The following is a 17,067-nucleotide window of genomic DNA, read 5'->3' as shown; positions in this document are numbered from 1 at the left end:
ATCATTCAATAAGATTTTAAGCATTAAAGTAAGAACAGGCTACTCTTCATTTATGAGGCTTGACCAGCTGTGTTGGGCAGTATGAGGAAGCGAGGAGAGACTAATCCAAGCTGCACTACAGTACATTAAACACTTAAAATTCCTGAAAGGAGCAATGAATCTTATATACATTTATACCCATAAAATTATAAGCCTGTCTTTTTGGGTGGATATGTCCTATGCAGTGGTTTTGAGTGGGAAAGATTGTAGAAGATGCAAGTGTGGTTGTTTAAAAACGTCTTTTGAAATGAGTTTATGGTTTGGGCTTCTGCTGTTTCTGTTGTAACTTTTTGGATGGACCTTGCACAGCTGTGAATTGATGTAAGAATGGTAGGAGCAGAAATGTTTAACAGATAAAAAGGAAGTGATATAACCATCTTTCAAAAATTCTTAGGAAATAGAAGGTATTTCTTGAAGTTATTTTAAAACAATTTTCTGTGAGAATCTGCAGCCCTTATTTAGACTGGGTAATATGCAATTGCATTCTTCATAGCACTGAAATGAAACTGTGAAGCAATAATTATGCTAATTTTAAAATGGAAAAAATACCAAGATTTGTCTCTGTCTAACTCTTAAAACATTTTCTTGATAACCTCAGGACTTTAATATACAGAATTTGCTGTACTAGTGTTAAAGGAGAACTAATCTTACACTGTTCTGGTAGCAAGTAAGTAATTTAGTAGGTAGATGTGAGGACATTGTTATACTATATAAACTGTTACCTAAATGCAAATAATCCCGGTCCTTCAACTTCCCAACATTCTCGAAAAGCTAACAAGCTAAGTAGCTTATTTGCTATAATAGATGTTGAAAGCCTTTGTGCCTACTGTTCATTAAGTGTTTAATTACCTGATGTGTTTGAAAGCTACACTAGGATCTAGCACTCAGTCTGGGTCTTGATTTCCAGTTCTCATCTTACATTTATTACAGTTCTGTTGCTAAGATTTCACCATTAAATACTTAATGAGAAAGAAATACAAAGATGTCACTGGTAAGTATTGTTTAAGAAACTTACCCAGAAAATGTGTACTTTGTATCTTTAGCCATTTCATTATGTTTTTCTCTTAAGTCCTACTCTGCAATTGCATCAAATTCTTTACCTTGTCAGCATTTCATAGATTATAGATACCTTGAATATGATCATCTCATTCAGCTTTTTGTTGTAGCACAACATGCTGTTTAACCGAATGAAGAACTGATTCCGTAGTAGCCATTAAAGACCTCAAAATATTTTTCCAAAAGGGACCATGATGACCTCTAATCTTCTGGCCAGTATGGGACATTCCCTGTGCCTTGCTGCTTCTCTTGCTTTTCCTAACATTTCAGTTAAATATGACTTTCTTTGTCCTCTGAAAGACTCAGCCTTGTTGCAGCAAACTTCATTCTCTTCTACATTCAAGGTGCTTCAACCCAAAGAATGCCATGTAAATGAGATACTGCTACAAGTCATCAAGAGTCTGGTTGCAGATAAGTAGAACTTTGATTTGTGTTTGTTTTTCAGAGCCAGAGCTTCAGCTGTTTGGAAAAGACTAGATGCCCAGGATCTAATGTGAGTTCTGTGCAGATACAGGGAGATTCAGACTATTTCATCAACCATCTTGGAGTACCTGCCACGCAGTTTTCTTACGAGGACATCAAAACTTCAGAGGTAGCTATGAATAAAAATGGACAAACTAAAAGTAACATAGAGATAGAATTCTATTTTCTCAGGTTATATCCTCACATGACAAGCATGTTGCAGTGGAAAGTTATCTCCTGTAAGTGCATTCTTTTAGGTCTCCAGAGGATTATCCCAGAGATTCAAAGGGACTGGTTTTATAGGGATATACCATTCATAGAAACAGATAAAAACTGGAGGAACATTATGTTACAAATGGTAATAATTCTGAAAGTTTTTTAGGTTACGTATTAGCTAACCTCACCTTTTCAGACTGTTCTCAACATAAAGGAAATGGGCATTGCTGTGTATTTTTTTACTGCACAGTAGGATGATACAGCCTTCAAAATGAATTTTATATCCATTCTCATACTGTGAGCAAAATATGATCCTCTAGTATAAATGTTGGTTGTAAAGATCTGTATGCTTGATTGGAGTCCTCAAAACACCATGTTCTTTTTAAGTCCATCAGCCTCTGCAAGGTAAGTGGAAGGAAGAGGCATTTTACACTGTTTGGGGACTGGGTGGGAGCTGGACAGAGATAAACTGTTAGCAAAGTTTGTCCTTCCTCAGCCTTCACTGCTGCAGGTTATTTGCACCTGAACAACTCAAACGGTCTCTCAGTTGGTCAGCTGAGGATCTGGAAACCTGGTATTAGTTATTCCAAGATAAAATAGGCATGAGGAAAGGTGTGTGTTTTCTTGGAAATGTAATGGTGCACTGACTTCATATTCTCCTCATTTCTCTTTTTGCACTGTGCTCATCTCCATATGCACACATCCTTCAGGAATGTTCAGGAACAAAGCTGAAGCTGGGTTGAACTGGAATGCTTCCTGACACTGCATGCTAATGTTTCCCTTTCACAGAGGCAAAACAAAGCAGAGATGTGCCAAATACGGAGCATTGCTGTCATGTTGTTGTGTAAATTGAAATAGATTAAGTCAAGAATTTATATAAATAAGGAGACTTCTGTGTTCTAAACTTCATGGCACCTATTAGGCAAAGTTTTCTTTTTCAGATTAAACACTAGGCAAAGGCTGTAAGGAAAATGTGAGGGCGGAAGACGTATGAGTGCAATGTTTATGACAGGCTTTTGGTCCAGAGTGAATTTTTGTTGTCACTTAGCAGATACTCCACGTAGTTTTCATTCAAGATCTGTGTATGTAGGATCTTTAGTGCATGTGAAATAATCTGCAAACTTCAGTATATCAAAACAGTATTTCCCAGCAATATTTACAATATGAACACTGAAGGTTCCTTTGGCTATTGTCGACTTTAATCTACAGTTACTCTTCGTGTTCAGTTAACCTTGTAAATATGCATTTTTGGTCTCTAAGAATGACTCAGCAATGTAATTAAAATCATAAAAGCAAGTGTTTCTATATTTGCTTAAACATGACACTGTAAATTTGGTTCTTTATTAAAAACTCATCTTTTGTCCTTGCAAAATCATTTCCTAGAAATAAACGTAGTAAGTATAGTCTGCAGTCCTGAAGTAGATGTATTGCACTTCTCAGGCCATAGGAGACCTTGACCCCATAAGATCTATTTGATGTGAGAAATAAATCTGCTTGGCAAAATGTGTAAATTTCTCTTGGGAAGAGGGTGGACCTTTTTTTAAAAAGTGAAGTTACTCAGAATGATTAAATTTGGATTATTTGCTATATTCTTGTTATTTATTGTACTGATTATTAATAGTCCTTCAGAAGATAGGTTTGTTGTCTTTCCTATGTTCTATCAGACAAGCAATCTTGTTTATTCTTTAGGGCTTATTGCAATTGTTTATTGTGGATTCTGTTATTTGTATCAAACAGAGATATTATAAGGCAGACAAATTATTCTGTTTACAGCCATATTAATAAACATTGTTAGGAATTTCTGTTATGCAGGTTAGTGACTGATAATAATCTTTTGGTTTGCAGGGAGAGATTTTGTTTGTTTGTTTCAAAGCCACTCAGGTTTTTTTAAACTATACCTCAGCTTTGTCAGCTTCATTGCAGAACAAGATTTGGGAGAGCAGATTTCAGAAAGGGGCTGTTTTGACATGCTTTTGTAGACTATCATTTTGCCAGGTTGGTTTCCTTTGCTCTCTCTTTCGGTGCTGTGACCTGCTCAGGAATTGCTCTTCCTTTGGAATATACATGAGTTGTTTATCTTACCCACCCGTCAGCCAGCATGCAGTGTCACGGAAAACTGATGCTATCCCACAGTCGAAAAAACCCTTTTTAGAGCAAAAAAACCCAAGACCTGTGCTTGGATCCTGCCTACAGAGCAACAGCTACAGGTCAGCTTTAGAAATGCATTTCTTACCCAGTCAGTGCAGTGCCGGTCCGCAGAGAGAAGGTTATAAAAGCCTTTCATTGACAGGAACCTGAGGAGTAAATAAGAGGAAATAAAAGTTGTAAGAGGAAACATTCAGGCCAGAAGAGTAAGTAAAACTGTCTGGCTTGAAATTGCATAATACAGTGACCCACAGCCTCAGGGAGGTTAAATCTGCCTGGCAAATGCCCGTGGTCAGATCTGTGAGCCAGTAAAGTGCATTCTGAGAATTCAACCACTGCTATAAAGATGCACTGGGTGAAATGCAGCTCATTTATTCACTAGCAGGAAATACACAGCATTTTAGTTTCAAAGTAAGTGAACTTGGAAGAATTTCTCAAGTGGAAAAAAACTATAATATTCCACCAGTTTCCAAGGATTCTCTTGCAGTTGCTGAAGAAAACCTTCCTCTCCTCATGTCTGGTGCACTGGCTTTTACTCCACGTGAGGTTCACATTCTGATTTGTAATGTTTTAGGAGAAAGGCTGATCAGATTTTCCTAATGCTGCTGATTCTCTTACTTTCAGGAGGAGTCATGTTATTAAAGATAATGGTTCATTTGCATCCAAGTGACTATGTAGAGCCTCCAGAGAGAGGCATAATGTTGACTTCAGATCAGAGTTGCTATTACTGAGGACCATGATTCTATTAGTCTTCACCTCAGCAAAGAATAGTGTTAGTAACATATTCACTTAGCTTTACATCAACAAGGAAGAGCAATATAAACTAAAAGAGATGTTAGATCAAAGTCTTGACTTAGTTACTCTCTGTACTGCAATAAAAGCTGGATATTAATCAAATTAATCATATTAGCATTGATACATCTGTAATAACAAACTTGGAGCAAGTGAATAAATTCTGGGGTGTTTTTCCATGTATAGATTGTTACTGTGCTCTTGAATGTTTGTATGACAAATGTATTTTCAAACCAAAAAATGGCGTAACAGATATAATACACACATGTCCTCCATAATGACAGAAAATATATGCATATAACAGACAAAAGTGTGGATTTGGACAGATCATTGCTCATCACAACTCTGCTTAGTGTCTTAGATATAAATTCTTTACCTGTGGTGTTTTAATTTTGTAAACAGAAGATGTTATTTACATGACTAAAGTTCAGCTCTTGGTTACATGATTGTAAATTAGGAATAACTCTGAAAACACTGTATATGGTGGTGTATGATCTGAAGAACATGTGTTTGGTTTCCATTTGAATTCATCATAGTTCTTTTTAATGGGTATAGATGGATGGTGTACCTGTATAATAGAAAATACTGCTCTATCACCTATAGCTTGCCTTGGTTCTCTTCCCTCACACATCTTTTTTTATCCTTTTCTGGTGCTTTTTGACATATTTTTGAATTTGCATGTTAGTGGAAATTCTAGTATTAAATGGTTTATTTCAGTTGTGAGAGTGATAACTGTTTTCTTCCATATGAAGTAACATTCACTGCAGACTAAACTCTGCTCTTGGGAATGATCGACACAATACAAAAAAAAAAAGGACATTTAAAATTATCGAAACTTTACAGCAATAAAAGTTTCATTAGTCAGGTCTGTGGCTGTGGTAACAGAAAGTGCTTTTAGTCACAGTAACTGCTTACTTGCTAACTTACATGAAATTTCTTATATATGGAGACATGAGTGAAAAAGAAACATGAATCCATGTCTTAAAATGTTATTTGGCATAAATCCTTCATTTAATTTTTACACTGCATTTATTATATAAAAACAGCATGGTCTTGAAAATGTGGTGTTGTTTCCTGTCTCTAACTAAAGTTCCATGTAGTTTTATCTGTTGAAGAGACTCTGTACTTCAGAAGTTTATCCATAACTCCTCTTGACTCTGCTTCTGTTTCTCTTATTTTTCTCCCTTATTTCTTTAAGCTTTGCCTTGTTTAATTTTGGGATTTTTTTATATAAGCATCATCTCTATAATTTTTGTCTTTCCAGTGGAACCTTAAAAATGTAGTTTGCTCTGCTGGATTCAACATTCTGATGGCCACACTCGCCTTTTTTCTTTCATGAAAAGGGGCAGAGAAAAGTAGCTTTTAAAACATCTATATTTGGAAGTATATTGTGGGCTTTTTCCCTGATGAGAAAACAACCAACCCCCTTGTTGAAAGTTAATTTATTTTGATTGTTTCTTTCACGGAACTGTTTATAGCATAGCTGCTGAAATCCTGGAGCATAAGTACATCACAGAGACTGAGAAAAACAGCCTTGCTGTGGCTGCCTAATGTTTGGGTACAAGAGAAAATATAAACTGGGTTTTCCATGGTTTCAGTTAGAGATTTGATTGTTTCTTCATCATCGTAAATCAAATAACATTGAACTGTTTAGTATTTTGAGGCTGATTCAATCACTAGCAAACTTAAGCTAGTACAGGTGTATTTTGAGCTTTTTTCAGGATGGAAACTGAATCTTATTACCCATTTTTGTGTCATTGCAGTCAACAGTTTCCTGAGAAATCAGGGTTTTTTAAATTATAGCTAGATGATTACTTACGGTATCTGCATATAATTCATCCTTCTCAGTGCATCCTATTACGTAATGATTCCTATCTGATAACACAGAATCTTAAATCCCCTCTGTGATATTGTGGTAGGTTATATCAACGTTAGCATTATCATTTTGTTGTGAACAAAACCAATTACTGCACATGGACATTATTAAAAAAACCTACTTTTTTTTCCTGTTGTTATTTACTGATGGACGCATATTTAGCATGAAACATTTCATGGTAGAGGTCCACATTTGGGTATGCAGGACTTACAGAACATTTACTTTTACACCTAGACCATAAAAGTTGTTTTCCGTGTCTCCACTCAAACTTAAGTACAGGCAAGAAGTATAAAAATTGCCTGTCACATTATTCACAGACTAGACCAAGATAGTGTAATACCATGGACCACTAAGCTAATTTAGAAGAAAAATGAAAAGAGGTTTCTTTATAGAAGGCATTTGTATGTAATATATGTAGAAGAGTTTAGAATTTTGACAGTTTGAGATTGTATCCTCTTTAGAGAGAATGCATAATGATTTTTATTTCTGTTGAAATATGCATAACTTTCTGAAGGTAACTTTCAACTTTCATTAGAGCCCTTAAAAGTGATTTTCACCCACACTGTTGTAAAACAGAGGCCACTAAATCTTAACTCTTCAGTGAATGTGGCTTTTCAGTTGTTTTTTACCATCTGCCTCTGCTTCCTCCCTTCCCCCCGTCCTGCCCTCTTTTCTTCCTTTTTTTAATCACTCTTTGGGGAAACTCACTGCAGTTTCTTGATTTCAGTATTTACATGCTTAGACTGACGCATCATGCACTTCTTTCAAAAGAACTCAAAAGCTTTCCAAGTTTTCTTTGTTAGGGGAAAAGAAACGGAGGAACTGTCCTTGATGGAGAGAACTTTGCATGCTGCTCTCGTCTCTTTGATGTGCCTGTGTGAGTGTAGAGGGAGGGCTTAGGCAGCATGGAGTGCTCTTCAGTGCATCTGCCTCGTGTCATTTTAAAGTGAGTGGGAAGCTGGTGTTTGTACCACACACAGACACACTTCATTTTTGTGTGTATGTGCACCTATATATGTGATCAACATGGCATTGTGAAAGGGAGCAAAGTCTGTGGTATAATTTTAATTCCACAAGCACAACCTGTAACTGTGTGTGTACCATCTGAAGCAAACCTGAGTTGTCTGACCTGTGTTATCCTTTGTTGAGAGCTGGGTTTGTATCACTAATGTAGTTCACTGGTCAAGCAGTTCCAGTGCTTAAAGTCCAACAACTTTTATGTTCTGAAGTTTTGGATCTCTGTGTTCCTAATTCTCACCATTTTGCATCACATCACAAATCTCATTCCATATGCAGATAATTTTCTTCTTTACTTCTGGTGTGTCCACCAGTCCCTATCCAGTCAGGAAAGAGTTAGTATGGCAAGGCAGATAGTCTTGAAATTTCTGAATGACTCCTTGAATTATCTGCAGCTGATCCAGTCCTTCTGGTAAATGCTCTGCTGTTTTCTTTATGTTATTTTTTATGTCCTCCTTGACCAAGTGTCACCCAGTACCAATTAATTAATCAGAGCCAAGTATATTTATCAAGAAATTCTAATAGAAGGATCATGGCATCATTTTCTCTGAAGAGTCAGGGTAGACCATATTGGAAGACACGATGTGCTTACCAGCCTTAGCTGCTCAAAAGAGAACTTCAGGGCTTGGGACATATGTGTGAATGTCCTTAGAAGAGAATTAGCACTGGTTGTTTGAGTCTGTAATTCCAAGGAGATTCTTAGCCCAAACAGAAGCCACGTTTCTCCTTCTGTATGCAGACTAATAAGGAATTTGCATACCAGCAGTGTGTTGCTATGATGATCTGCAATTTGGTAGCTTTTCCATCTAAAAATACAGCTCTGCATGGCTCCCTGCATTCCCTCTTCTACTTCTCCTTCTCCCTGGTGTATGTTACATTTTTTAAGGAAATAACACAGCTGGTAGTTGCCCATGGGGAGTTACAGGAGATGTTTCATGCATTTATGGAAGAATCAAAATACTAGTGTGCTTAGTATACCAGAAAGTCTCTGCAAAGGAGCAAATGTGTATCAGCCTCAGAATGGCAGTCTGCTTGGGAACCCAAAATTTCCTTTTCTGAACTGTCTCTGGAGAGTTTGATGCTGTTGCATTTACTGCTGATAAGAGTCTAATAACTATGTAGTAGAACTTTACAGTCCACAAGGTGTAGCAGTGGGAGTCAGTTGTGTCAAGGTGAAGAGAGAGGTTTCATTTTTTTGTTAATGGACAAATGGTGAACTGCCAGTGTATAACAAAATATAGTTTGAAGAGTCTCCAGTAGATTGCCTTGGGACTACCTGTGAAGGTAGTTCCAAACCACAGCTGCCTTTCTAACTCATAGGCTATATTGTTCATACAGTAGTTAAGCTCTTCTTTATTCATATTGTACTTTTCTGACTAATGTGTTTTTGATTTTCTGTCTTTAGCATAAATTAGTGCTTTTTAATTTTGCAGTTCAGTCAAGGGTTAGTGTAGTACTCACCAGTAATTCATTAATACATTAGTCCATCTGTTCACTTGGATGCTAATTTAGTTGAATTTGGTAGTGAGAACACGCTGAAATTGTTAAGGTTAATGACACAGTGTTTTACAAGACAAAATACATTTGATGTTCAATTGATTGCTTGAGTTGTTTTATTGAATAATATGAATATTTAGCTACTTAATTTCATGGAAGAGCATCTTTGTTATTACACTAGTGCTAGTGAAACTGATGACGTCCTCATCAGTTGGGTACATTACTCTGTTCCAAAAAAATCTGTTTGGTCTCACAAATCCTAGCGTTATGATGTCCCAAACGTTCCATGGTGCATCCAGAAGGGGGAAATTGTTTGCATAAACCTGCCTTATGTTAGCAAAACCACACAGCTCCTTTTGCATTCATTCACACTGCGTAAGTACGTGTTGTTGCTGTAAACTCTGTCCTTGCAGATTCTCTCATAGGCTCTCCAGTTTCTTGGAATTGACTGAGGACTGTTGAAAGTCAATGGAAGAAAGACAGCCTGGAAGTTAACAGGGTCAGTGGGATATGGGAAAACATGAGAAATTTGTTTAGACACCAATTAATTGCTTCTGTTTGATAGCCTGATGAAGCATCTAGTTACTGGAAATATGTATTATCTAAGGAAAGATACCACTTTTCAGAAAGATTTACTTCTCGGAGAAGTAAATGGCTTGTTACATTCAGGGTAAGGCTTTGCCATTGTCATTCTGCGTGGTTAAATTCAATAGACCAACTAAAATTTTCTGTCAGAGTATCTACAATAAGTATCAAAACTTGTGTCAGTACCTCTCAGTAGTGTGACACTCAGTTTTGTCTTATAATACTTGATGGGAAAAAATCAAAATCACAATCAAACAGCTCTGATTTGAGTCAATGATTCATGCTCTCAAATAACATTTGCAATATTTCATATATCTTATCATGGCCATTAAAGAACTGATTGATAGGGCTTTCAATAAATATATGCTGTCTTTGAAGACATTACTGTTCTTAGCAAAAACCAGTTTTTATTCTTACTGCAAGGTGGCAAGCCTACTACACAACATCTGTCCAGTGGCTAACATCACATCTCTTCATTTGTAGTAATACATTTTTTTTTTTGAACACTAAAAATAAAAACTGGAAATAGGAAGCGTTGAATCAGGAAATAAAAGCATTGTGATTGATAATATTTGTGATTGTGAAAGACATTGTCACTGGGGTTCATGACTTACAGTAGGACATTTTTAGGATGACCTTCCTGGCACTTCATGTTTCCTCATTTTGAATGGTCACAATTGATCATAAAATGTTCTTGCATCCTTCACACAACACATGAAAGAGAAGCTGTTTTCTTTCAGATGTAGTGAGTCTGAGCTGAGCCTCCTGTTTCTAACATTCTGAAACTTGGGGAAGATTCTCTGTGAGGTTCCAGATTTCTGACTCGGGCTGCTTCCTTCTGCCTAAACTGCTGATTCTGCTTTCAGTTTAAAAAGCATCAAGGGAAAACTCTGCAGAGGAATAAGTATCAGGAAAGTATCCTGATATCTGAAAAGTTGCTTGCTTTGTGCTGTGGTCTGTGAATTTATAGCTTTATAGTGATTATTTCAATTCACTTACTTACACAAGGAAGAAAACAGTAAATTAAAAGAGATGAGGGAAATGTGTTTATATTCTTTTCCTGTCTGATGACTGTTGGCTTGAGTTTTTCTGGCTGCAATTGAGTTGAATAATAAGATAACTTGTGCAGCAGTGATTCCAATTCTGCCTCTTCTGTATTCTGTGCAGTTTTATTTGGCAGGCCTTGCTCATTTTGTCCAGCATTGGGTGACATCACAAGGTCACTGCACATCTTTACCGGAACATTCAAACAGAAAACACATTTGCTTTTGTTTCTTTTCTAAAAGTTCTTCAGCAAACTGAAATGGTGAAAATACCAAAGAAATTGCTCATCAGAAACTCCTTCTGACATTCTCATTTTCCAGAATAGGGGCATTCTCACTTTGAAGATACATGTTAGGCTGTGGCAGTTGCAAAGCTTTGCTTTATAGAAATAATTTTAAAGCATGCACTTTATGTCTTTTGTTTCAGTGAAAACCAACTTTTATATTGCTTAATAATCCCTTCTGGATTTGGCAGATGATATTTAATTAGATATTTAGAGCATTTGCTAGAAAAGGAAAACTCAACCTACTAGTGAGAAGGAGAGGCATGAACTCTCTCCTGCAATATATTTGCAGCTTTAAGGGCTTTTATTGGAGAGAAATCCTATGTGCAATACATTAATGCCTGGTATTATTCCATCAGTTCAATTTAACTCACATATTAGAAAACCATACTTTGTCTTCATTATGTTCTATGCTACATAATCCATCTTTTTCAGTAAATCTGCTTCAGTCTACAGCACCCTCCCAAGCTAAAAGTATTCCAGATAGCTGATGATTAGCAGCATTTTAGTCTGTGAAATACCCTTTTCCATTACTCCTTTTTTTATCCTTCTTACAGTCAAACCTGTGGTTCAATCACCCTACCGGGAGGAAAAACAACAAAAAAAAAAGAAAATGGAGAAGAGATGGCCTTTTGGCTTAGGTGAGGTGAAACAGCTGTTTCACAAAGAAATGCAGTTGTTTATTTGCTGCCAAGACACCATATGCCAACTGCTTGACTTAGGGTAAAATGGAAGAAGGAATTAGTGAGAGCCTGCGGTGCAGATTTCAGAGGTGTTTTTGTTCTTCTCGCTGCTCTCTCTTTATCTTTTCTCCTGACGGGGCTTTCTCCTTCATGCTACGACAAATTTTTGGCACTGGTTTTGAATACAGATGCAGACAAGTCCTCGTGCAATTGTAAGCCCTTGGGTTTCTGGGTAATAGTTTTGGGCACTGCTTAACTTCAGACTGTGCTTTGCAGGTGACTTCAGCTCCCTGACTGAACGTGTTCCCAGGTTAATTCTGAAGACATGCAGGGACTGCTTTGTGTTTTGCTGGCCAGAACACTGCACATTTGTGTGTGTCCCTCAGGTTGCTGCAATCATAATTCTTGTGCTGTTGTATTACAAAGAGGCAGAAAGAATGGAACAGCTCACAGAACAGACATAGCATGTGTATGTACATATGTGTATGTATATATGGACAGGTAACAGATTGTATTCTCAGTCCTGATGCAGCGAAAGCAACGCCTAAATTTCTCATCTTCTAGACATTATTCTTTGGTCTGTGTGAGGAAAATAAGTAATTTTCTCTTGGCTTTCATCCTTCTCTTGCATATTTGCTTTGGAGGCTTTAGCAGTGTTAGATTAGCACATTTATACTTCTGGCCTACCTGTACAAATTTCAGATGGATTTTTGCTCTCAGTGCTTTTTCTCTGTGGTACTCTGTAGTACCTCATTTTTTCTTTACTTTTATGCACTATAAAATTGGTGGCATGAATATTGTGAAGGGCTGAAGGACAAAGTTAACCCAAGTATGGGCAGTTCAGATGAATATTAATAGGGTGAAGTCAAACTGGTTAAAGAACTTTAGACTTTCCAGACTGAGCAGACTATTGCTTAGTGGAGAAACCTCCACTGCTTGTTACTTTCAAAACAAATAAACAACAAAGAAACCACTCCCCCAAAAAAAAAAAAATCTGGAGATATTTGTGCATTATTCACCAAGTTAAGGACTTCTTATAAATGTATTCTTATAAATGACGGGGAATATTCAACAGGCAAGAATGGTCTATTCAGGTGTGGAATGAGAGCATATTAAGGAATTATTAGTTACATATTTTGAGTTTATAAATTCAGAATTCTTCTAACTGGTAATTTTTCTGTTTCTAAAGTAATAGTCAAGAAAACAGGACCTGTTGTAGATGCAACATTGGCCTAGTAAAAAAATTATTTGTTGCATGGATTTACAGAAATATTTCCAGTTCTAGGTGTGTGGTAAAATTTGATATTTTAAAAAGTTTTTTTTTATTTAATGACAGCAGAATAGATCTTTAAAGTATGTCTTGGTATTTATTCTGTTTTACATTAAATTACCAGAAGTGCTGTGGGATTTTACTCATGATTTAAAATGCATTGGTTGAAAGTTGGCGTATAAATTGAAGGTATGTTATAAGACAGTACACAAGGGATGGCAAATTTAGTACCTTTAGAAGGTGAAACATTCTGTTCACTTAATTGGTTGAGGAAGGATAAGTTAGAAAAATGAGTCTAGTAAATCAGAAGTGAATTTTAGTGCAAGTGTCCATCATAAATAAGCAAGAGTAAGCCACATTTGGGGTTTTAAAGGATTTTCACCTGCATTTTTGATCTCCATTTAATTGATTCATAAATCAATTAATTACTGTCACAAGACCCGAGGGCAGCAGGAAATTGGGTTCAAATTAAAAAGAAAAGGAGGCAATTTGTTTTAAGATTGAAAGTTGAATGTTCAATCGAAGTTTAATCAGAAGTGACCCATTATTTGAAAAGTGGAACATCAGTGTCTTTCTAATTTCACAGAATGCTTCATTAAATGAATATTGAAAAGACCAGGTTAACTGATCATTCCAAAAGGAAGATAAGAAAAAGAGGGTTTGGAAATCTACTTCCAAATACATGTTGTGCTTGTTGATTTCTCTTATGAAAAGCTCATAGAGGAGCCAAATGATTGCATTGGGAAATCAAGGATTATTGGGGTGATCCTTTCAGGATTGTAAAGGTTGTGTGATGAAAACACAACAGAAGAGCAAATATCCTTTATCCATTTGGATAGCTGTGAGCTTAAAGAAAAAATTACAGAAGGCAATAAGCATGGAGGAGAAAAATTTCAAAAGCGTGACTGGAAATTGGGCCTCCTAAATTTTAGGATGTCTCACGGTGGTGTGACCTTGAAACAGTTTTTCTATAATTTGATATCATTGTCAAAGCATTCAACTGCACAGTGCATGGAAGACTCTGCCCATTGTACAAACTGAGGAGGATACAAATGCCTGGCTAAGAGTGAAGGCAGATGATTTGTGTTTAGGAAGTGAGTGCAGCAGAGTATGAGGACAACAACTGCAGCTGTAACTCCTACTGTGGTTGGAGAGCATAAAGGAATAATATCATTTGTATTAATGTTCTTTGGATTAGCATTTCTTTTTCTTAGTGCATGTTTACTAGAAATATGCTTATCAAATTGCTGTTAAAAAACCAAAAACCAAAACCCAACACTCATGTGTTATTGTGAGCTTGCTGAAAAGAAACATGAGAAGTTTGATGGAATTTCTCACTGTTGGAAAGTGTTGCTCTTGCTGTTAAATGCTGAGAGGTACTCTTGGAACATCATCTGGACTCATCTCTCTACCATGTGCTCCCTGGGATAAAGAGTGGGCTACTCTTAGTTTGGGAGTTCATGCAGATATCTCTGCTGAGGATAGTGCTTGAAAGGCAATAAAAGGCAAGAGAAGCAGCAGTAAGTTGGCCTTTCTAGTAGTTCTTTATGGAGGAGACTTTTTGGAAAAGAAAAAAAAAAAAAGAAACAACAACTGCTTTAAACATTTCCCTTTGTAAGTGCAGAGCAAGATTATTTCAAATAGTGATCCTTTTCAAGATCTTACCACTCAGGGTCTGGATTCCTTCATGAGCAAACTGACTTGCCACCTGTGATGCCTGGATGTGTTTTGATTGCTGATTGTCACTTATTTACACCGTGTTACTTCAAAAGGCAGAGGGCAGAAGCAGAGGCTGTTGTTTTACCTGGTCCAGCTGCTGTAATCTTGACTTGGCTGGGAGGTGTGCCTGGAGTAGGGTGGGAGAAAAGCCAGCTAAGCACTATCTCAGTGTTTGACAGACAGGGAATCCACCAACTTTTATATTCCAGAGAAGGAATATTTGTCTAGATGGAACAATAATCTGATCTGGTGTAGCAGATCTAAATCATCAATCATTCCCTTCACTGACTCTCAGTATGGTACTCTGGAGTGAATATAAATAATGGGGTTCTTTCTAAGTTATTGATTGCAATTATATGAATGATGATGAACAGCATTAGCACCACTGCAGCAGAATGATGGTGTTCCTGAACGGACCCCCAGTCAGATGATATGGCTTTGTAAACTCCTGTGCAAACTTAAAACAAAGATGAATAGGTGTTAGGAGTTAATCTTGAAGTATGTATTTTGTTTTTGTGATAAATTACTTTGTTCATCTTTTCCCTGAGATATATATAAAATAAAGTTTTCTGATTTCCTGAAGGGAGGAATGACATCATTTATTTTTCTGATACTTCTGTGACAACACACAGATGTATCATAAACACAAAAAATTTATATGATTCAATTTTTTTTTTTTTTAAAGAAAGTGAAAGGAATTTACTACCAGAAATAATCTCCTAGCAACATGGAAATTCTGGTATACTATTGATCATGGAGGCATTAATTTGTAAAAAAAGTTAACAAGAAAACCTATCAGCATTGTAATGTAATGTAATTTTAGCCATCTGGGCACCTTTGAGTCTTGGAGTTTTGTTTTCTATTGTTTTGCTTTTTTTCACTCAACTCCTTGGTATTAAGTTTGTTTTTTCCACGTGATAGCAATTTTGCAACCTCACTTCTCCCTTTCTTACAGTACAAGAAGAGATTAATATCTTGTACAAACGATGCATTAAGATTTCCTGATGTTAAAAGAGGGGTCAACCTAAAGTATACAGTTTTAGGGAAGTGACAAAAATCCCTTGCTATATAGGTGGTATTACTGTATAGAGAAGTAGGATATTTGCAGAAGATAAAAAAGTGTTCTTTGATTATTATGGTTACATTTCTTTTGAAGACTTAAATCATAACATATTTAATAAAATGTCTGATTGCTGCTTAGCTCAGAATGAAAGCTGCATGGATATTTTTTCTCCCTGTAGGCAAAATTTTTAGCTGCTTTGGAAGCATAATAACAGAGACAACTGCCATTCCAGAAATAAAGTTGTAAGACTTAGGGCTTTTTTTGCATTTTTGGGAACTTGGAATCAGTTAATTAGATCAGTGAAATAAGTTTTTTATAATTGTCAAAACTTACAAACAATTTGAAGGGTTTTTCAATCTCTCAACAAAATCCAATAAGCATTTGAAGGAGGAAATCAGTGTGGAATCCTAAAAGACTTCTTACTTCTTTCTCACAGAATTCTAGCTTTCTCTCCGAAGCTCTTTTTCCCGTACATGCAACAAAAACAGAAGAGCTGGATCCCTCCTTCAGTCTGCACGAGACCATCGCGAAGGTAAGAGAAGTGGAGATGTCACCGTTACACACTTCCCTTCAGAAGGCCAAATTTTTGAACTTGTGAACAATATTGAAAGGTAGTCTTTTATTTTTTCCCCTGTGAATAGTTCGAATGTAGTTAAAAGTTGTGGAGGTGGTTTTTTTTTTTTCACTGAGATCCACCTTTGGAATATTCTTTGGCCTATTACGTGCACAAGAACTTCACTTTATGAGCTGTCGCAGTGGTGTTGGCATGGGAGGAAGGGGTGGCCAACCTGTGATTCTGGAGGGTGCTCTACAGAGGGGATGCTCCCAAAGTTAATGTGTTCTGACTCCCCTCTCATTGCTCCACTATAATATTCCCTCTATGTTATTTATTAGTACAATCAAAATTACTCCTTGCTCTGAAGTGCTGCTTCTTCTGTCAACTCCACAAGCTCTGTTTCTACAAAGGGACATGACTAGAAATGAGCCCAACTTAATGGCTTCATAGACTTCTTATAATTTGGTTTCTCATAAGCCAGAGCAATGTAGAGCACATGGATTTCTTTCCTTAGTTGAAGCTGCTGCTTTTGGAAAAGCAGCTGCTGTCGAAACATTTTTTCTGGTAACAACAAAGATCAGCCATGTGAAGATTTAGTACGTGGGTGGCTCAGCATCCAGGGCAAAATAAACAGGGAATGATCTTGGGGTTGTGTCTTTTGGGGTTTTTTAACTATTAACTGTTAGTTTCCTTGGTTATTAAAAAAAAACCCCAACCAACAGACAAAGAAAACAAGCAAAAATAAAAAAACCACACCCACAAAA

The 17,067-nt window shown here is 36.7% G+C and overlaps 1 protein-coding gene across 7 annotated transcripts in view; it reads left to right on the top strand.

Moving 5' to 3' along the window:
- The window catches only part of NAALADL2 (N-acetylated alpha-linked acidic dipeptidase like 2), a 434,035-nt gene that overhangs the window by 356,317 nt on the left and 60,651 nt on the right, over nucleotides 1–17,067 (top strand). For 6 of the 7 annotated variants that reach the window (XM_050308259.1, XM_050308262.1, XM_050308258.1 and 3 more), the window contains 2 exons: nucleotides 1,541–1,687; nucleotides 16,184–16,279. In XM_050308259.1, coding sequence (XP_050164216.1) covers nucleotides 1,541–1,687; nucleotides 16,184–16,279 — 243 coding nt within the window. The remainder of the gene's footprint in view (nucleotides 1–1,540; nucleotides 1,688–16,183; nucleotides 16,280–17,067) is intronic. The other variant, XM_050308263.1, reaches the window with a different exon arrangement.

This window comes from Myiozetetes cayanensis, unplaced genomic scaffold (assembly GCF_022539395.1).
Source record: "Myiozetetes cayanensis isolate MyiCay16 unplaced genomic scaffold, myiCay2020 scf13, whole genome shotgun sequence".
Lineage (NCBI taxonomy): Eukaryota > Metazoa > Chordata > Aves > Passeriformes > Tyrannidae > Myiozetetes > Myiozetetes cayanensis.
The sequence above is the reverse complement of the archived record's forward strand: the minus strand, read 5'-3'. Positions and strand labels throughout refer to the sequence as shown.